General features: G+C 50.4%; 1 protein-coding gene across 1 annotated transcript; it reads right to left on the reverse strand.

Moving 5' to 3' along the window:
* Positions 1-21,279: 21,279 nt before the first annotated feature.
* On the reverse strand, positions 21,280-21,933 carry LOC138285942 (uncharacterized). Its single transcript, XM_069226462.1, has one exon. It carries the CDS (start codon positions 21,931-21,933, stop codon positions 21,280-21,282), a length of 654 nt encoding a protein of 217 aa, XP_069082563.1.
* Between the last annotated feature and the right edge of the window lie 857 nt (positions 21,934-22,790).

Consider the following 22,790-nt stretch of genomic DNA (forward strand, 5'->3'; position numbering starts at 1 on the left):
AGCCAATGTTCTCTAACGTGTTGTCCAGAGTGTTATCTGCCTTGCTGAAACACATGCGCAGCTACATCGTTTTCCCTCAGGTGGAGGATCTGCCCACAGTGGAAGGTGACTTTTATGCCCTGGGACATATCCCCAACATAATTGGTGCCATTGATGGGACACATGTGGCATTTGCCCCCCCCCCGCAGGAATGAACAGGTGAACAGAAACCGGAAAAGCTACCATTCAGTCAATGTGCAGCTGGTGTGTTTGGCAGACCAGTACATCTCTCATGTGAATGCCAAGTATCCAGGCTCTGTGCATGACGCTTACATTTTGAGGAATAGCAGCATCCCTTATGTGATGGGGCAACTCTAGAGGCACCGTGTGTGGCTAATAGGTGAGCCCAAGGTCTCCACACAGTTTCATTTGCTGTCTGGGTATGGGAGATTCCTTAATGTTTGGAGGATGTCTAACAGTTGTCCCTCAATATTTGCAGGTGACTCTGGTTACCCCAACCTGTCATGCCTACTGACCCCAGTGAGGAATCCCAGGACAAGGGCAGAGGAACGCTACAATGAGGCACATGGGCGAACTAGGAGGATAATAGAGCGCACCTTTGGCCTCCTGAAGGCCAGATTCCGGTGCCTCCATCTGACAGGTGGCTCCCTATACTACTCACCGAAGAAGGAGTGCCAGATCATTGTGGCATGCTGTATGTTGCACAACCTGGCTTTGCGACGCCAGTTGCCTTTTCTGCAGGAGGATGGCCCTGATGGTGGTTTTGTGGCAGCTGTGGAGCCTGTGGACAGTGAAGAAGAGGAGTCAGAAGAAGAAGATGTAGACAACTGTAACAACATCATCATGCAATAGTTCCAGTGAGACACAGGTAAGAGGATGGCACTGCTTCCCACATCTCATACTATTGTAGGACCTAGCATAAATCTGCCTTTTTACCTCTGTGTATGGACCCTGACTTGTCACTTTGGCTTTCCATTTCACAGATCTGGGACCCACTTTGTGTCCTCTGCTATGTTTACTGCTGGCCAACAACTGTGTAACATTGGTATGTGAAAAAGTACATGGACATTGCTATATTTCAGGGAGGTTGCAATTACATATTTGTGAAAGCACAGACTGACTCCAGATTGTTTTGTGATTCAAGGGTGTTTATTTCTGTGCTAATAAGTGGAGGGGTGTGTGAAATGGGCTAGGGTGATGGTGGAGGAATGTCCATGGTAGAGTCCAGTCTCTTGGTCTCACAGGTGCATTGTCCAATGGGGCATAGGAAGGGGAGTAATGGCGGTTTAAGGTGGACAGGGTGACAAAGTGGGACAGAAGGGTGACATTCAGGAGGGTCTTATTTCCTGGTGGGGGTCTTGGCAATGGTCTCTGTCTTGTTCCTGGATCTCAGGGACCGTTTGCGGGGTGGTTCTCCTTCTGCAGGGGGTGGGGTGCTGGTGGCCTGTTGTTCCTGTGGCGGTGCCTCCTGTCCACTAGCGCCGGCGGAGGTGGAGGGCTGTTCATCGTCCAGGCTAGTGTCAGGGGCCCGTTTGAGTGTCACTGTGTCCCTCATGGTGTTGACAAGGTCTGCCAGCACCCCTGCAATGGTGACCAGGGTGATGTTTAAGGACTTCAAGTCCTCCCTGATCCCAGGTAGTGTTCCTCCTGCAGCCGTTGAGTCTCCTGAAACTTGGCCAGTACCGTGACCATGGTCTCCTGGGAATGGTGGTATGCTCCCATGATGTTGGAGAGTGCCTTGTGGAGTGTCGGTTCCCTGGGCCTGTCCTCCCCCTGTCGCACAGCAGTCCTCCCAGCTTCGCTGTTATCGTGTGCCTCTGTCCCCTGAACCATGTGTCCACTGCCACTGACCCCAGGTCCCTGATTGTCTTGGGTTGGTGGGTTTGCCTGGGTCCCCTGTAGTGGTGGACACACTGCTGATTGACGTGTCCTAGGGACAGAGGGATGGACCGCTGAGTGGGTGCTGTGGTGGTGTTTTCTGAGTGGGGACGGTCTGTGGTGGCTTGTGACAGTGGCAGGGGAACCGAATGTCCAGAGGTCCCTGATGGGGCGGGCTGATCATCTTGATCCAGGCGTGCAGAGCTGCTGTCATCACAGTGGGCCTCTTCTGTGGGGGGACTGGATATGTCTGGCACCTCCTGTGCGGTGACATTGGATATGGGTCCTGTTGGGGTGTAAATACATGGTTTTAGTATCTGTGTGTGCCGTCTTGTGCAATGGGTGAGGTACCCTCTACTCCTGTGCTTGCATTATTGTGTTTGCCCTTTTGTGATAGTTGGTTTGGGGTCTGTATGGGTATCTGTACTGGACATGCTTTGGTGATGGTGGTTCATGCATAGGTGTTGCATGCAGGGTCTTGGTATTGGGATGTGTGGGTTGTGATAGTGGGGCATATGTGAGGTGTTGGAGTGATGGGGTTGAGGGTGGGGGTATGTGATGGCATGCAGGTGGGGTGGGGAGATTTGGTAAATAAGATATGACTTACCAGAGTCCAGTCCTCCTGCTACTCCTGCGAGGCCCTCAGGATGCAGTATTGCCAAGACTTGATCTTCCCATGTGGTTAGTTGTGGGGGAGGAGGCGGGGGTCCACCGCCAGTCCTCTGTACACCAATCTGGTATCTGGATACCACTGAACGCGCCTTCCCCCGTAGGTCGTTCCACCTCTTCCTGATGTCATCCCATGTTCTTGGATGCTGTCCCACTGCGTTGACCCTGTCGACTATTCTCCGCCATAGCTCCATCTTCCTAGCAATGGAGGTGTGCTGCACCTGTGATCCAAAAAGCTGTGGCTCTCCCCGGATGATTTCCTCCACCATGACCCTGAGCTCCTCCTCTGAAAACCTGGGGTGTCTTTGAGGTGCCATGATGTTGTGTGGGTGATGTGTGAGGTGCTGTTTATTGTGCTATGTGATGTGTTGTGTTGGTGTGTGTTGTTTGAGGTGCGTGGATGTTGTATGAGTGATGGTGTTGTGTGCCTGTGGATGCTGGTGTTGTGTTTGCTATTCTCTCTCTCAAAGCTTTTTCAAAAAAATGTTGTTGTAAGGGTTTGTGGGTAATGTGGGTGTGTGTTTTATAGTGTTGTGAGTGTGTGGGTGTGGTGTGTGTATGTGTATCAGGTGTGTGCATTTGGAATTGTCCAATGTAGTTGTGTTTTGTAAATGTGTGTGTATTTTGAGCGCGGCGGTGTGTACTGCCAATGGATTACCGCGGTTGTTAGACCGCCGCGTTGATTCATGGGTCATGATAGTGTGGGCGTATTCTTGTTGGCGTGAGGGTGTAGGTTTTGGTATCACCAGTTTATCACTGACCTTTGGTGTGGCGGACTTGAGTGGGTATCTGTATTGTGGCGGATTCCGAGATGTGGGTCATAATACCTGTAGGGGAATTTCGCCGCCGCAACGGTATGTTGCCGGCCTTTAGCACGGCGGAAAGCGGATTTACCGCCAGGGTTGTAATGAGGGCCAAAGTGTCAGAAAGCAGGTGGAGGCAAGAAGATAGAGCATTACCAACCTCCTGAAAATCATGAAATTATGCTCCTTCCTTATGTCAAGAGGAAGCGAGTTCCAATGCTTAGCTGCAGCAACAGTAAACGCCTTATCTCCCCATCTAGCCCTGCGAGTATGAAAAACTGCCCCCAGCCCATTTTCTCTGTGGCTACCTTCCATATGTTGACCACCAGGTCTGTTGGGGATCGATGCAAGGTGGTCTGCTCAGTCGTATAACCTCCTTATCTTGGTGGGACACCAAGTGCATGTCTGAACGCACAGCAAAAGTGACAAGAGAAGAACACTATTTAAAGAACTGTTTACAGGAAGGAGCTCTCGTGGAAGGATCCAAGGAGTGATGGTAAATAGGTTATACTCCATGGGAGAGAAAAGGATATGCTGGCAACCTAAAGCAAATAGGAAGGCAGAAAATATGAGTTACAAACCTCAAAGTCAGTGGTATGCAATGGGCAGAATGCATTCTCAGGGAAGCTTTCTTAATGTCCCAAGATGTCTTTAGCAACCAGACAGCTGCACTGCCTGGTAGGCTGCAACCTAAAAATCACCTTTCTAAACAAATCTCAAGAAGAACATCAACACATTTGACATATATCATAAAAATAAACTAAGATTAAATCTATTTCAATCAAAATTGGCAAAGGAAACTTGCTTATCTACAAATCTTAAATTGTTCCTAACCTTAACTAAAAAAAAACACCCTAACTCTAAATCTAACAGAAAAGTAAAACCATATAAGCACATTCTAGAGCCCTCCTGAAGTGCATGATGGAAGGGATCACCCAGACCTGCCTAGGTTCATTCAAAGATGGCCGGCGTGGTTGGTGGACCATGTTGCTGCGTGTTCCAATATGGGTTACACTTTTCTCACCCTAAGGCATCTGGAAGGAAGTCAGGACACCGAACCCTAGAGATCTAGTTAAAAGCAGCCAGTATGGTTTCCTGAAAGAGGGGTCACAAGGCACCGCTTGCCTTTGCTACATATGACATGAGCAGCCACCTCCAGGACCCCAGGACCGCCTTATGTCCCCATATGCCATTAGAAGGGGAACTTTATCTTGTAAATGAGTGACGTAGCAATGCTACCATTGGTCCAAATGCAAGCACTGGAAGTGCCTCATCCATTGCTTTGGAAGCAATAAGCATATATATCGGGAATAGTGGGCCCATCTGGCCCCAGTCCCTCAGTGCCACTACATCCTCTGCACTATTGATAGTGCCCCCTTCCCATTAACTGTCTGTGGGAGTTAGATAGGATCCCTCCTGCACCATCACCCCAGCTGAGAGCTCATTCTAGGTTATATTGCAAAATGTCTCTATGATTATTTACCTTGTGGGCAGAGCCCTGCTTGTGGCTGTACCCTAGAAGGGGGGGTCCATGCCCTGATGTCATCAGTTGCATGTGGCTGGACTCCAGGTGGGGGGGGGGTCCATGCCCTCATGATGTCATCAGTCGGGTAAGGCTGAACTCCAGGTGGGGGAGTCTATGCCCTGATGTCATCAGTCACATGTGGCTGGACTCCAGGAGGGGATGGTCCAAGCCCTGATGATGTCACCAGTCGCATGTGGCTGGGCACCAGGAGTGGGGTCCATGCTCTGATGTCATCAGTCGGATCAGGCTGGATTCCAGGTGGGGGCGGGTCCATGCCCTTGTGATGTCATCAGTCGGGTCAGGCTGTACCCCAGGAGAGGGGTCCATGCCCTGATGTCATCAGCTGCATGTGGCTGAACTCCAGGTGGGGGAGTCTATGCCCTCATGATGTCATTAGTTGGGTCAGGTTGAACTCCAGGTGAGGGGTGTAGGAAAGTACCATCTTGCCTGGCATGTTACCCCCATTTTTCACTGTATATATGTTGTTTTAGTTGTATGTGTCACTGGGACCCTGGTACCCAGGGCCCCAGTGCTCATAAGTGTGCCTGAATGTGTTACCTGTGTAGTGACTAACTGTCTCACTGAGGCTCTGCTAACCAGAACCTCAGTGGTTATGCTCTCTCATTTCTTTCCAAATTGTCACTAACAGGCTAGTGACCATTTTTACCAATTTACATTGGCTTACTGGAACACCCTTATAATTCCCTAGTATATGGTACTGAGGTACCCAGGGAATTGGGGTTCCAGGAGATCCCTATGGGCTGCAGCATTTCTTTTGCCACCCATAGGGAGCTCTGACAATTCTTACACAGGCCTGCCACTGCAGCCTGAGTGAAATAACGTCCACGTTATTTCACAGCCATTTTACACTGCACTTAAGTAACTTATAAGTCACCTATATGTCTAACCTTTACCTGGTAAAGGTTAGGTGCAAAGTTACTTAGTGTGAGGGCACCCTGGCACTAGCCAAGGTGCCCCCACATTGTTCAGAGCCAATTCCCTGAACTTTGTGAGTGCGGGGACACCATTACACGCGTGCACTACATATAGGTCACTACCTATATGTAGCTTCACCATGGTAACTCCGAATATGGGCATGTAACATGTCTATGATCATGGAATTGCCCCCTCTATACCATCCTGGCATAGTTGGCACAATCCCATGATCCCAGTGGTCTGTAGCACAGACCCTGGTACTGCCAAACTGCCCTTCCTGGGGTTTCACTGCAGCTGCTGCTGCTGCCAACCCCTCAGACAGACAGCTGCCCTCCTGGGGTCCAGCCAGGCCTGGCCCAGGATGGCAGAACAAAGAACTTCCTCTGAGAGAGGGTGTGACACCCTCTCCCTTTGGAAAATGGTGTGAAGGCAGGGGAGGAGTAGCCTCCCCCAGCCTCTGGAAATGCTTTGTTGGGCACAGAGGTGCCCAATTCTGCATAAGCCAGTCTACACCGGTTCAGGGACCCCTTAGCCCCTGCTCTGGCACGAAACTGGACAAAGGAAAGGGGAGTGACCACTCCCCTGACCTGCACCTCCCCTGGGAGGTGTCCAGAGCTCCTCCAGTGTGCTCCAGACCTCTGCCATCTTGGAAACAGAGGTGCTGCTGGCACACTGGACTGCTCTGAGTGGCCAGTGCCACCAGGTGACGTCAGAGACTCCTGCTGATAGGCTCCTTCAGGTGTTAGTAGCCTATCCTCTCTCCTAGGTAGCCAAACCCTCTTTTCTGGCTATTTAGGGTCTCTGTCTCTGGGGAAACTTTAGATAACGAATGCATGAGCTCAGCCGAGTTCCTCTGCATCTCTCTCTTCACATTCTGATAAGGAAACGACCGCTGACCGCGCTGGAAGCCTGCAAACCTGCAACATAGTAGCAAAGACGACTACTGCAACTCTGTAACGCTGATCCTGCCGCCTTCTCGACTGTTTTCCTGCTTGTGCATGCTGTGGGGGTAGTCTGCCTCCTCTCTACACCAGAAGCTCCGAAGAAATCTCCCGTGGGTCGACGGAATCTTCCCCCTGCAACCGCAGGCACCAAAAAGCTGCATTACCGGTCCCTTGGGTCTCCTCTCAGCGTGACGAGCGAGGTCCCTCGAATCCAGCGACTCTGTCCAAGTGACCCCCACAGTCCAGTGACTCTTCAGTCCAAGTTTGGTGGAGGTAAGTCCTTGCCTCACCTCGCTGGGCTGCATTGCTGGGAACCGCGACTTTGCAAGCTACTCCGGCCCCTGTGCACTTCCGGCGGAAATCCTTTGTGCACAGCCAAGCTTGGGTCCACGGCACTCTAACCTGCATTGCACGACTTTCTAAGTTGGTGTCCGGCGACGTGGGACTCCTTTGTGCAACTTCGGCGAGCACCGTTTCACGCATGCTTGTAGTGCCTGTTTCTGGCACTTTTCCGGGTGCTACCTGCTTCAGTGAGGGCTCTTTGTCTTGCTCGACGTCCCTTCTTTCTTCAGGTCCAATTTGCGACCTCCTGGTCCCTCCTGGACCCCAGCAGCGTCCAAAAACGCCAAACGCACGATTTGCATGTAGCAAGGCTTGTTGGCGTCCTTCCGGCGGGAAAACACTTCTGCACGACTCTCCACGGCAAGAGGGATCCGTCCACCAAAGGGGAAGTCTCTAGCCCTTTTCGTTCCTGCAGAAACCTCAGCTTCTTCTGTCCAGTCGAAGCTTCTTTGCACCCACAGCTGGCATTTCCTGGGCATCTGCCCATCTCCGACTTGCTTGTGACTTTTGGACTTGGTCCCCTTGTTCCACAGGCACCCTAGATTGGAAATCCACAGTTGTTGCATTGCTGGTTTGTGTCTTTCCTGCATTATTCCTCTAACACGACTACTTTGTCCTTAGGGGAACTTTAGTGCACTTTGCACTCACTTTTCAGGGTCTTGGGGAGGGTTATTTTTCTAACTCTCACTATTTTCTAATAGTCCCAGCGACCCTCTACAAGGTCACATAGGTTTGGGGTCCATTCGTGGTTCGCATTCCACTTTTGGAGTATATGGTTTGTGTTGCCCCTATCCCTATGTTTCCCCATTGCATCCTATTGTAACTATACATTGTTTGCACTGTTTTCTAAGACTATACTGCATATTTTTGCTATTGTGTATATATATCTTGTGTATATTTCCTATCCTCTCACTGAGGGTACACTCTAAGATACTTTGGCATATTGTCATAAAAATAAAGTACCTTTATTTTTAGTATAACTGTGTATTGTGTTTTCTTATGATATTGTGCATATGACACTAAGTGGTACTGTAGTAGCTTCACACATCTCCTAGTTCAGCCTAAGCTGCTCTGCTAAGCTACCATTATCTATCAGCCTAAACTGCTAGACACCCTATACACTAATAAGGGATAACTGGGCCTGGTGCAAGGTGCAAGTACCCCTTGGTACTCACTACAAGCCAGTCCAACCTCCTACAAGGGGTTAATGCCATGATGATGTTATCAGTCAGGTCAGGCTGGACTCCAGGTGGGGGTGGTTCATGCCCTGAAGATGACATCAGTCGCATGTGGCTGGACACCAGGTGTTAGGTGGAGGGTCTATGCCCTGATGTCATCAGTCACATGTGGCTGGACACTATGTGGGAGGTCCTTGCCCTCAAGATGTCATCGGTCGCTTGTGGCAGGATATCAGGTGTGGGGGTCCATGCCCTGATGTCGTCAGTTGTGTGGGGCTGGGTGTCATGTGGGAGGTTCAGGACCTGTATATGTCATCAGTCACTTGTGGCAGGACACCAGGTGTGGGGGTCTATGTCCTGATGTCATGAGGTGGGTGTGGCTGGATACCAGGTGTGTGGCGGGTCCATGCCCTGATTTCATCAGTGGTGTGTGGCTTGACACCAGGTGGGGGAGGGGGATTAATGCCCTAATGATGTTATCAGTCGTGTGTGGTTGGACTCCAGGTTGGGGGTGGGTTCCATGCCCTGATGATGTCACCAGTCACGTATGGCTGGACACCAGGTGGGGGTCCATGCCTTGATTATGTCATCAGTCGCCTGTGGCTGGACACCAGGTAGGGGTCCATGCCATGATGATGTCATCAGTCGGGTGTGTCTAGACTACAGGTGTTTGGGAGGACCATGCCCTGAGGATGTCATTAGTCGGGTGTGGCTGGACACCAGGTGTGGGGGGAGGGGGGGGCGATGCCCTGGTGATACCATAAGTTGCATTTGTCTGGACTCCAGGTGGGGGTGTCCATGCCCTGATGATGTCATCAGTCAGGTCAGACCTGCCAGGAGCTCTGTGGATTCTGATACGGTTCTTTTGCACTCATTGGTCCTCATCTGTTCCACACCAAACACAGCCCCAACCCCCCCCCCCACAATGCAGTGATGTTCACTAAACTTCAGACTCTAAACATTAAAATATCTGCCTTACCAGAGCACCAGGGACCACAGGAGAATGAAAGGAGGAAGGTTAACTCACCAAGAGCTTTTCCTGGAAGAGAGGAGAGAACAGTCAGGCTTGGTGAGGGAGAGATGAGGGTTAGTCAGTGTATGACCTCAGGCATCTACAGGTGTGAACACACTTTACTTTATTACCTGTGATCTTACCCAGCAGCCCTCACTCATGGGCTCAGTCAATGGGCTCTGTCTGCACCCCACAGCTCTCCTGAACCATGAGGGACACTGGATCAAGCCCTGGTTCAGGATAGAGACACATTAGGCTTCAGGGGCCCTGGTTCAGGATGGAGACACATTGGGCTTCAAGGGGCCTGGTTCAGGATGGAGACATATTAGGCTTCATAGGCCCTGGTTCAGGATAGAGACACATTAGGATTCAGGGGCCTTGGTTTGGGATGGATACACGTTAGGCTTCAGGGGCCTGGTTCAGGATGGAGACATATTAGGCTTCAGGGGCTCTGGTTTAGGATGGAGTCACCTAAGGCTTCAGGGGCCCTGGTTCAGTATGGAGACACATTAGGCTTCAGGGGAACTGGTTCAGGATGAAGGCACATTAGGATTTAGTGGCCCTGGTTCAGGATCAACACACATTAGGGTTCAAGGGCTTTGGTTCAGGATAGATATACTTAGGTTTTAGGGGCCCTTGTTCAAGATGGAGACATATTAAGCTTCAGGTGCCCTGGTTCTGGACGGGTGACTCTTTAGGCTTCAGGGGCCCTGGTTCAGGTCGGAGAAACATTAGCCTTCGAGTCCTGGTTCCAGATGGAGATACTTAGGTTTTAGGAGCCCTGGTTCAGAATGGAGATACTTAGGTTTAGGGATCCTGGTTCAGAAGGGAGACACATTCAGCTTCAGGGGCCTTGGTTCTGGATGCACACACATTAGGCTTCAGGAGCCAGGGTTCAGGAAGAGGATAATTAGGTTTTAGGGGCCCCTGTTCAGGATGGAGATACATAGGTTTTAAGGGCCCGGTTTCAGGATGAAGATACTTAGGTACCAGGATCCTTGGTTCAGGATGGAGATACTTAGGGGCATATTTATACTCCGTTTGCGCCGAATTTGCATCGTTTTTTTCGACGCAAATTCGACGCAAAACTAACTCCATATTTATACTTTGGCGTTAGACGCGCCTAGCGCCAAAGTTCATGGAGTTAGCGTCATTTTTTGGCTTGAACACCTTCCTTGCGTTAATGATATGCAAGGTAGGCGTTCCCGTCTTAAAAAATGACTCCGATGCATATGCGTCGCATTTATACTCCCGGGCAAAAATGACACCCGGGAGTGGGCGGGGCAAAAAAAAACGCAATTGCGCCTCTTTTTAACGCCTGGGTCAGGGCAGGCATTAAGGGACCTGTGGGCTCAGAATGGGCCCAGAGGTGCCCTCCCCTGCCCCCAGGGACACCCCCTGCCACCCTTGCCCACCCCAGGAGGACACCCAAGGATGGAGGGACCCATCCCAGGGACATTAAGGTAAGTTCAGGTAAGTATTTATTTTTTTATTTTTTTGTGGCATAGGGGGGCCTGATTTGTGCCCCCCTACATGCCACTATGCCCAATGACCATGCCCAGGGGACATATGTCCCCTGGGCATGGCCATTGGGCAAGGGGGCATGACTCCTGTCTTTGCTAAGACAGGAGTCATGTCAATGGGGGTTGGGTGTCATAAAAAAATGGCGCAAATCGGGTTGAGGCGATTTTTTTGCCTCAGCCTGACTTGCACCATTTCTGGACGCCCATACTCCATTTTCACCCTACGCCGGCGCTGCCTGGTGTACGTCGTTTTTTTTCACGCACACCAGGCAGCGCCGGCGGCTAACGCCGGCTAACGTCATTGAATAAATACGGCGCCCGCATGGTGCTTCAGAATGGCGTCAGCCGGCGCTAATTTTTTTGACGCAAAACTGCATTGGCGCAGTTTTGCATCAAAAAGTATAAATATGTCCCTTAGGTTTTAAGGATTTTGAGGGCCCTGGTTCAGGATGAAGGCACATTAGGCTTCAGGGGCCCTTGTTCAGGATGGAGATATGTAGGTTCAGGGGCCCTTGTTCAGGATGGAGATACCTTGGCTTTAGGGGCCCTGGTTCAGGATGGAGATACTTAGGTTTTAGGGACCCTGGTACAGGATGGAGATACTTAGGTTTTGGGGGAGCTACTTAGGTTTTGAGGGCCCTGGTTCAGGATGGGGATATTTAGGTTTCAGGGGCCCTGTTTCAGGAGGGCCCGTGTTCAGGATGGAGATACATAGGTTTTAAGGGCCTTCATTCAGGATGGAGATACTTATGTTCCAGGGTCCTTGGTTCAGGATGGCGATTCTCAGATTTTGGGGGCACTCGTTCAGGATGGAGATACTTAGGTTTCAATGGTTTTAAGGGCCCTGGATCAAGATGGAGACACATTAGGCTTCAGGCACCTGTTTTCAGGATGGAGATACTTAGGTTTGGGGGCCCCAGCTCAGGATGGCAATACGTAGGTTTTAGGGGCCCTGGTTCAGGATGGAGATACTTAGGTTTTAGGGGTCCTGGTTCACGATGGAGATACTTAGGTTTTGGGAGAGCTTCTTAGGTTTTAGGGGCCCTGGTTCAGGATGGAGATACATAGGTTTTAGGGACCCTGGTTCAGGATGGAGAAGCTTAGGTTTTGGGGGAGCTACTTAGGTTTTGAGGGCCCTGGTTCAGGATGGGGATACTTAGGTTTTAGGGGCCCTGGTTCAGGATGGAGATACTTAGGTTTTAGGGGTCCTGGTTCACAATGGAGATACTTAGGTTTTGGGGGAGCTACTTAGGTTTTAGGGGCCCTGGTTCAGGATGGAGATACTTAGGTTTTAGGGACCCTGGTTCAGGATGGAGAAGCTTAGGTTTTGGGGGAGCTACCTAGGTTTCAGGGGCCCTGTTTCAGGATGGCCCTTGTTCAGGATGGAGATACGTAGGTTTTAAGGGCCTGCGTTCAGGATGGAGATACTTATGTTCCAGGGTCCTTGGTTCAGGATGGCGATTCTTAGGTTTTGGGGGCACTCGTTCAGGATGGAGACACTTAGGTTTTAAGGGTTTTAAGGGCCCTGGATCAAGATGGAGACAGATTAGGCTTCAGGCACCCGTTTTCAGGATGGAGATACTTAGGCTTGGGGGCCCCAGCTCAGGATGGCGATACTTAAGTTTTAGGGACCCTGGTTCAGGATGGAGATACTTATGTTTTAGGGGTCCTGGTTCATAATGGAGATACTTAGGTTTTAGGGACCCCGGTTCAGGATGGAGAAACTTAGGTTCAGTGGCCCTGGTTCAGTATGGAGACAAATTAGGCTTCAGGGACCATGGGTCAGGATGGAGACACATTAGGCTTCAGGGGCCCTGGTTCAGGATGGAGATACTTAGGTTTTAGGGGTTTTAAGGGCCCTGGTTCAGGTTCGAGAGACATAGGTTAAGGGGCCCTAGTTCAGGATGGAGATACTTAGGTTTTAGGGGCCCTGTTCAGGAAGGAAACACGTTAGGGTTCAGGAACCCTGGTTCAGTATGGAGATACTTAGGTTTTAGGGGCCCTGGTTTAGGATGGCGATACTTAGGTTTAGGGGCCTTTGCTCAGGATGGAGACACTTAGGTTTTAGGGGCCCTGGTTTAGGATAGAGGTACTTAGGTTTTAGGGTCCCTGGTTTAGGATGGAGATACTTAGGTTCAGGAGCTTTGGTTCAGGATGGAAACACATTAGGCTTCAGGTTCCCTGATTTAGGATGGAGACACATTAGGCTTCAGGGGACCTGGTTCAGAATGGACACACATTAGGCTTCACGGGCCCTTGTTCAGGATGGAGACACATTAGGCTTCAGGGGCCCTGGTTCAGGGTGGAGATACTTAGGTTTTAGGGGCCCTGGTTTAGGATGGCGATACTTAGGTTTAGGGGCCTTTGCTCAGGATGGAGACACTTAGTTTCAGGAGCTTTGGTTCAGGATGGAAACACATTAGGCTTCAGGTTCCCTGGTTTAGGATGGAGACACATTAGGCTTCAGGGCACCTGGCTCTGGATGGACACACATTAGGCTTCACGGGCCCTTGTTCAGGATGGAGACACATTAGGCTTCAGGGGCCCTGGTTCAGTATGGAGATACTTAGGTTTTAGGGGCCCTGGTTTAGGATGGCGATACTTAGGTTTAGGGGCGTTTGCTCAGGATGGAGACACTTAGGTTTTAGGGGCCATGGTTAAGGATGGAGGTACTTAGGTTTTAGGGCCCCTTGCTTAGGATGGAGATACTTAGGTTCAGGAGCTTTGGTTCAGGATGGAAACACATTGGGCTTCAGGTTCCCTGGTTTAGGATGGAGACACATTAGGCTTCAGGGGCCCTGGTTCTGGATGGACACACATTAGGCTTCACAGGCCCTTGTTCAGGATGGAGACACATTAGGTTTTAGGGGCCCTGGTTTAGGATGGCGATACTTAGGTTTAGGGGCCCTTGCTCAGGATGGAGACACTTAGGTTTTAGGCGCCCTGGTTTAGGATGGACACAAATTAGGCTTCAGGTTCCCTGGTTTAGGATGGAGACACATTAGGCTTCAGGGGACCTGGTTCAGAATGGACACACATTAGGTTTCACGGGCCCTTGTTCAGGATGGAGACACATTAGGCTTTAGGGGCCCTGGTTCAGGGTGGAGATACTTAGGTTTTAGGGGCCCGGGTTTAGGATGGCGATACTTAGGTTTAGGGGCCTTTGCTCAGGATGGAGACACTTAGTTTCAGGAGCTTTGGTTCAGGATGGAAACACATTAGGCTTCAGGTTCCCTGGTTTAGGATGGAGACACATTAGGCTTCAGGGCACCTGGTTCTGGATGGACACACATTAGGCTTCACAGGCCCTTGTTCAGGATGGAGACACATTAGGCTTCAGGGGCCCTGGTTCAAGGTGGAGATACTTAGGTTTTAGGGGCCCTGGTTTAGGATGGCGATACTTAGGTTTAGGGGCCTTTGCTCAGGATGGAGACACTTAGTTTCAGGAGCTTTGGTTCAGGATGGAAACACATTAGGCTTCAGGTTCCCTGGTTTAGGATGGAGACACATTAGGCTTCAGGGCACCTGGTTCTGGATGGACACACATTAGGCTTCACGGGCCCTTGTTCAGGATGGAGACACATTAGGCTTCAGGGGCCCTGGTTTAGGATGGCGATACTTAGGTTTAGGGGCCCTTGCTCAGGATGGAGACACTTAGGTTTTAGGGGCCCTGGTTTAGGATGGACACACATTAGGCTTCAGGGGCCCTGGTTCAGGGTGGAGATACTTAGGTTTTAGGGGCCCTGGTTTAGGATAGAGGTACTTAGGTTTTAGGGGCCCTGGCTTAGGATGGAGATACTTAGGTTCAGGAGCTTTGGTTCAGGATGGAAACACATTGGGCTTCAGGTTCCCTGGTTTAGGATGGAAACACATTAGGCTTCAGGGGACCTGGTTCAGAATGGACACACATTAGGCTTCACGGGCCCTTGTTCAGGATGGAGACACATTAGGCTTCAGGGGCCCTGGTTTAGGATGGCGATACTTAGGTTTAGGGGCGTTTGCTCAGGATGGAGACACTTAGGTTTTAGGGGCCATGGTTCAGGATGGAGGTACTTAGGTTTTAGGGCCCCTGGCTTAGGATGGAGATACTTAGGTTCAGGAGCTTTGGTTCAGGATGGAAACACATTGGGCTTCAGGTTCCCTGGTTTAGGATGGAAACATTAGGCTTCAGGGGACCTGGTTCAGAATGGACACACATTAGGCTTCACGGGCCCTTGTTCAGGATGGAGACACATTAGTCTTCAGGGGCCCTGGTTTAGGATGGCGATACTTAGGTTTAGGGGCGTTTGCTCAGGATGGAGACACTTAGGTTTTAGGGGCCATGGTTCAGGATGGAGGTACTTAGGTTTTAGCGCCCCTGGCTTAGGATGGAGATACTTAGGTTCAGGAGCTTTGGTTCAGGATGGAAACACATTGGGCTTCAGGTTCCCTGGTTTAGGATGGAAACACATTAGGCTTCAGGGGACCTGGTTCAGAATGGACACACATTAGGCTTCACGGGCCCTTGTTCAGGATGGAGACACATTAGGCTTCAGGGGCCCTGGTTTAGGATGGCGATACTTAGGTTTAGGGGCGTTTGCTCAGGATGGAGACACTTACGTTTTAGGGGCCATGGTTCAGGATGGAGGTACTTAGGTTTTAGGGCCCCTGGCGTAGGATGGAGATACTTAGGTTCAGGAGCTTTGGTTCAGGATGGAAACACATTGGGCTTCAGGTTCCCTGGTTTAGGATGGAAACACATTAGGCTTCAGGGGACCTGGTTCAGAATGGACACACATTAGGCTTCACGGGCCCTTGTTCAGGATGGAGACACATTAGGCTTCAGGGGCCCTGGTTTAGGATGGCGATACTTAGGTTTAGGGGCGTTTGCTCAGGATGGAGACACTTAGGTTTTAGGGGCCATGGTTTAGGATAGAGGTACTTAGGTTTTAGGGCCCCTGGCTTAGGATGGAGATACTTAGGTTCAGGAGCTTTGGTTCAGGATGGAAACACATTGGGCTTCAAGTTCCCTGGTTTAGGATGGAAACACATTAGGCTTCAGGGGACCTGGTTCAGAATGGACACACATAAGGCTTCACGGGCCCTTGTTCAGGATGGAGACACATTAGGCTTCAGGGGCCCTGGTTTAGGATGGCGATACATAGGTTTAGGGGCGTTTGCTCAGGATGGAGACACTTAGGTTTTAGGGGCCATGGTTTAGGATAGAGGTACTTAGGTTTTAGGGCCCCTGGCTTAGGATGGAGATACTTAGGTTCAGGAGCTTTGGTTCAGGATGGAAACACATTAGGCTTCAGGTTCCCTGGTTTAGGATGGACACACATTCGGCTTCAGGGGACCTGGTTCTGGATGGACACACATTAGGCTTCACGGGCCCTTGTTCAGGATGGAGACACATTAGGCTTCAGGGGCCCTGGTTTAGGATGGCGATACTTAGGTTTAGGGGTCCTTGCTCAGGATGGAGACACTTAGGTTTTAGGGGCCCTGGTTTAGGATGGACACACATTAGGCTTCAGGGGCCCTGGTTTAGGATGGAGACACATTAGGCTTCAGGTTCCCTGGTTTAGGATGGAGACACATTAGGCTTCAGGGGCCCTTGTTCAGGATGGAAACACATTGGGCTTCAGGTTCCCTGGTTTAGGATGGAGATACTTAGGTTCAGGGGCCCTGGTTTAGGATGGAGACACATTAGGCTTCACGGGCCCTTGTTCAGGATGGAGACACATTAGGCTTCAGGGGCCCTGGTTTAGGATGGCGATACTTAGGTTTAGGGGCCCTGGTTTAGGATGGCGATACTTAGGTTTAGGGGCCCTTGCTCAGGATGGAGACACTTAGGTTTTAGGGGCCCTTGTTTAGGATGGACACACATTAGGCTTCAGGTTCCCTGGTTTAGGATGGACACACATTAGGCTTCAGTGGCCCTGGTTCAGGATGGAGACACATTAGGCTTCAGGGGCCCTTGTTCAGGATGGAGACACATTAGGCTTCACGGGCCCTTGTTCAGGATGGAGACACATTAGGCTTCAGGGGCCCTTGTTCAGGATGAAAACACATTGGGCTTCAGGTTCCCTGGTTTAGGATGGAGATACTTAGGTTCAGGGGCCCTGGTTTAGGATGGACACACATTGGGCTTCAGGTTCCCTGGTTCAGGATGGAGATACTTAGGTTTTAGGGGCCCTGGTTCAAGATGGAGATACTTAGGTTTTAGGGACCCTGGTTCAGGATGGAGAAACTTAGGTTTTAGGGGCCCTGGTTTAGGATGGCGATACTTAGGTTTAGGGGCCTTTGCTCAGGATGGAGACACTTAGGTTTTAGGGGCCCTGGTTTAGGATGGAGACACATTAGGCTTCAGGGGCCCTGGTTCAGGATGGAGATACTTAGGGGCTGATTTAAGGGCCCCTAGCCTCTCCTTGCACCACATTAGCATATTTTCTTTTAATGCTAATGTGGCCCAATGAGGCCAAAATCGATGTGCCAAATTTACAAAGTGGCGCAATGCATACTTTGTGCCACTTTGTAACCCTTTGTGCTACATTATGCCTGCGGCAGGCATAATGTATGAGAAGGGGGAGTTCCACTGTTGGAGGGGGGGGCGAAAATATGGCGTAAAGAAATCTAAAAGATATCTTAGCTTCATGTATTTTGGCACATTTAACGTCTGCTTAGAGCAGGCATTAGAATGAGGCTCCCATTCTTTACAAGGGGCCTCAATGAGCTTTGCAGGATTAGCGCCAACATTTGTTATGCTAATCCTGCAAAGATCCGAACTAGCTGAAACATTTTTGATGCTAGGCTCCCTAACTACCTCCATGTTGCGCCATATCATAAATACAGTGCACACATGGTGGCATTAATGGGGGGGGCTAAATGGCACAAGAAAGTGGTGCTGCACTTTTCGTAAATCAGGGCCTTAGGTTTTAAGCGTTTTAAGGGCTCTGGATGGAGACGCATTAGACTTTAGGGGAACAGGTTCTCGATAAGCAATGATGCAGTTTACATGTATTCCAGCGGGTTGTGTGTGTAGCGCTGTCCTACCCTCAGGGAGCCAAGAAGCGCCTTACACAGAAGACAGGAGGACCAGGGGCATCAGAGCTATACTCTGAGACTGACTGATGCCGAAAGGAGATGGGGCTGGCCCATATCCCCCTCTCCTAACCTGTTCCTCATTATTGCACCCAGGATAGGCGCCCCCATGCAGCCTGGAGAGTCACCAGGGATTCACTGACAGGAGTGGAAGAGGCAGAACTTACCAGCAGCTCCTAGAAGTGAAAAGAGAAAAACACACATTACACAAGATGGGAAAGCAAATAGTACAACGTGCAGACACGACACGTGCACACACTGCAGCTTCACGTGCAAACACAGCAGGTTCATGATGTGTATAGTGTGAGTGTCATACACTGTGTTTGTACAAATCACTGATGCTTCCCGCACTGTCCTTCTGTGTGTCACCCGTGCTTCCTGCACTGTCCTTCAGTGTGTCACCCGTGCTTCCTACACTGTCCTTCAGTGTGTCACCCGTGCTTCCTACACTGTCCTTCTGTGTGTCACCCATGCTTCTCACCCGTGCTTCCTACACTGTTCTTCTGTGTGTCACCCGTGCTTCCTACACTGTCCTTCTGTGTGTCACCTGTGCTTCCTACACTGTTCTTCTGTGTGTCACCCGTGCTTCCTATACTGTCCTACAGTGTGACACCCATGCTTCATACACTGTTCTTCTGTGTGTCACCCGTGCTTCCCACACTGTCCTTCTGTGTGTCACCTGTGCTTCCTACACTGTTCTTCTGTGTGTCACCCGTGCTTCCTACACTGTCCTTCTGTGTGTCACCCGTGCTTCCTACACTGTCCTTCAGTGTGTCACCCGTGCTTCCTACACTGTCCTTCTGTGTGTCACCAATGCTTCTCACCCGTGCTTCCTACACTGTTCTTCTGTGTGTCACCCGTGCTTCCTACACTGTTCTTCTGTGTGTCACCCATGCTTCCTATACTGTCCTACAGTGTGACACCCATGCTTCCTACACTGTTCTTCTGTGTGTCACCCATGCTTCCCACACTGTCCTTCTGTGTTTCACCTGTGCTTCCTACACTGTTCTTCTGTGTGTCACCCGTGCTTCCTACACGGTCATTCTGTGTGTCACCCATGCTTCCCACACTGTTCTTCTGTGTGTCACCCGTGCTTCCTACACTGTCCTACTGTGTGACACCTGTGCTTCCTACACTGTTCTTCTGTGTGTCACCCATGCTTCCCACACTGTCCTTCTGTGTGACACCTGTGCTTCCTACATTGTCCTTCTGTGTGTCACCCGTACTTCCCACACTGTCCTGTATGTCACCCATGCTTCCCACACTGTCCTTCTATGTGTCACCTGTACATTCTACACTGTTCTTCTGTGTGTCACCCGTGCTTCGTGCACTGTCCTTTTGTATGTCACCCGTGCTTCCTGCACTTGCCCTACTGTGTGTCAATCATGCTTCCTACACTGCCCTTCTGTATGTCACACATGCTTCCCGCACTGTCCTTCTGTGTGTCAACTGTGCTTCCTGCACTGTCCTTCTGTCCTTCTGTGTGTCACCCGTGCTTCCTACACTGTTCTTCTGTGTGTCACCCATGCTTCCTGTACTTTCCTTCTGTGTGTCACCCGTGCTTCCTACACTGTTCTTCTGTGTGTCACCCGTGCTTCCTACACAGTCCTTCTGTGTGTCAACAGTGCTTCCTATACTGTCCTTCTGTGTATCACCCGTGCTTCCTACACTGTTCTTCTGTGTATCACCCGTGCTAACTGCACTGTCCTTCTGTGTGTCACCCATGCATCCTACACTAACATACTGTGTGTCAATCATGCTTCCCACACTATCCTTCTGTGTGTCACCCATGCTTCCCACACTGTCCTTCTGTTTCACCCATGCTTCCCGCACTGCCCTTCTGTATGTCACCCATGCTTCCCACACTGTCCTTCTGTGTGTCTCCCATGCTTCCTACTTCCTACACTGTCCTTCTGTGTGTCATACACTGTCCTTCCGTGTGTCACCCATGCTTCCTACACTGTCCTTGTGTGTGTCACCCGTGCTTCCTACACTGTCCTTCTATGTGTCACCCGTGCTTCCTACACTGCACTTATGTAGGTCACCCATGCTTACTACACTGTCCTGTGTGTCACCCATGCTTCCCACACTGTCCATCTGTGTGTCACCCATGCTTCCTGCACTGTCCTTCTGTGTGTCACCCATGCTTCCTACACTGTTCTTCTGTGTGTCACCCGTGCTTCCAGCACTGTCCTTCTGTATGTCACCTGTGCTTCCTGCACTGTCCTTCTGTGTGTCACCCGTGCTTCCTACACTGTCCTTTTGTGTGTCACCCGTGCTTCCTACACTGCTCTTCTCTGTGTCACCCGTGCTTCCTACACTGTCCTTCTGTGTGTCACTCATGCTTCCCACACTGTTCTTCTGTGTGTCACCCGTGCTTCCTGCACTGTCCTTCTGTTTGTCACCCGTGCTTCCTGCACTGTCCTTCTACGTGTCACCTTTGCTTCCTGCACTGTTCTTCTGTGTGTCACCCGTGTTTCCTGTACTGTCCTTCTGTGTGTCACCTGTGCTTCCTGCACTGTCCTTCAGTGTGTCAACAGTGCTTTCAACACTGTCCTTCAGTGTGTCACCCGTGCATCCTACACTAACCTACTGTGTGTCAATCATGCTTCCCACTCTGTTCTTCTGTGTGTCACCCGTGCTTCCTACACTGTCCTTCTGTGTGTCAACAGTGCTTCCTATACTGTCCTTCTGTGTATCACCCGTGCTTCCTGCACTGCCCTTCTGTGTGTCACCCGTGCTTCCTACACTGTTCTTCTGTGTCCTGCACTGTCCTTCTGTATGTCACCCGTGCTTCCTGCACTTTCCTTCTGTGTGGCACCCGTGCTTCCTACACTGTTCTTCTGTGTATCACCCGTGCTTCATACACTGTCCTTCTGTGTGTCACCCATGCTTTCAAAACTGTCCTTCAGTGTGTCACCCATGCATCCTACACCAACCTACTGTGTGTCACTCATGCTTCCCACACTGTCCTTCTGTTTCACCCATGCTTCCCACACTGCCCTTCTGTATGTCACCAATGCTTCCCACACTGTCCTTCTGTGTGTCACCTGTGCTTCCTACACTGTCCTTCTGTGTGTCACCCATGCTTCCTACACTGTCCTTCTGTGTGACACCCCTGCTTCCTACACTTCCCTTCTGTGTGTCACCCATGTTTCATACACTGCCCTTCTGTGTGTCACCCATGCTTCCTACACCGTCCTTCTGTGTGTCACCCATGCTTTCTGCACTGTCCTGCTGTGTGTCAACAGTGCTTACAACACTGTCCTTCTATGTGTCACCCATGTTTCCTACACTGTCCTTCTCTGTGCCACACATGCTTCCTAAACTGCCCTACTGTTTGTCAATCATGCTTCCTACACTGTCCTTCTGTGTGTCACCCGTGCTTCCTACACTGTCCTCTGTGTGTCACCCGTGATTCCTACATTCCCCCTCTGTATGTCTCCCATGCTTCCTGCACTGTCCTTCTGTGTGTCACCCATGCTTCCTACAATGTCCTTCTGTGTGTCACCCCTGCTTCCTACACTGCCCTTCTGTGTGTCACTCATACTTCCCGCACTGTCCTTCTGTGTGTCACTCATGCTTCCCTCACTGTCCTTCTGTGTGTCACCCATGCTTCCTGCACTGTCCATCTGTGTGTCACCCATGCTTCCCACATTGTCCTTCTGTGTGTCACCCATGCTTCCTGCACTGTCCTTCTGTGTGTCACCTGTGCCTCCTGCACTGTTCTTCTGTGTGTCACCAATGCTTCCCACACTGTCCTTCTGTGTGTCACCCGTGCTTCCTGCACTGTCCTTCTGTGTATCAACTGTGCTTCCAACACCGTCCTTCTGTGTGTTACCCGTGCTTCCTATACTGTCCTTCTGTATGTCACCCATGCTTCCTACACTGTCCTTCTGTGTGTCACCCATGCTTCCTGCACTGTCCTTCTGTGTGTCACCCATGCTTCCTACACTGTCCTTCTGTGTGTCACCCATACTTCCCACACTGTCCTTCTGTGTGTCACACATGCTTCCTACACTGCCCTTCTGTATGTCACCCATGCTTCCCGCATTGTCCTTCTGTGTGTCAACAGTGCTTACAACACTGTCCTTCTATGTGTCACCCATGCTTCCTACACTGTCCTTCTGTGTGTCACCCGTGCTTCCTACACTGTCCTACTGTGTGTCACCGTGCTTCCCACACTGTCCTTCTGTGTGTCACCCGTGCTTCCTACACTATGCTTCTGTGTGTCACCCCTGCTTTCCACACTGTCCAACTGTGTGTCACCCGTGCTTCATACGCTGTGCGTGTTTCTCTTTGTTTCCTGTTATCAATGCTTCTGATTCCATGATTACATGATGAGTTGTGCGCCTTAAACAATACTTGTGTGTTGGGCAGATGCTTGCAATGCCTTCCTTGGCTGATTCACTTGTATCAATGCTCCCTGTGCTGCTCTTGTGTGCATTACACTTCTTCATACAGTCTGTGTGCACTTTCTATAGCTATGCACTGTACCTGTGTTTCACCCATGCAACCTCTATCATGCTGTGTGTAATATCTACACAGTATGTACTGCATCTATTCCCAGGGGCGTGCCTTTGTATATCACCCATACTTATTATTCCGTGCTTGTGTGTACCATACTTCTCCCATATATACATACATACATGCATACATGAACACATACACGCATTCATACACAGATATATATACACACATAGAAAATACATACATTTATGCATTGATGCGTATATGAATACACAGATACATACATCCATATAAACGTATTTAGATACATACATACACAGATACATGCACACACAGATACATACATACATATATGCATACATGCATGCATGCATACCTACATGCAAGCATACTTACATTTATACACTCCTACATTCATATTTACATGCAT

This window comes from Pleurodeles waltl, chromosome 3_1, assembly GCF_031143425.1.
Source record: "Pleurodeles waltl isolate 20211129_DDA chromosome 3_1, aPleWal1.hap1.20221129, whole genome shotgun sequence".
NCBI classification, from domain to species: Eukaryota; Metazoa; Chordata; class Amphibia; order Caudata; family Salamandridae; genus Pleurodeles; species Pleurodeles waltl.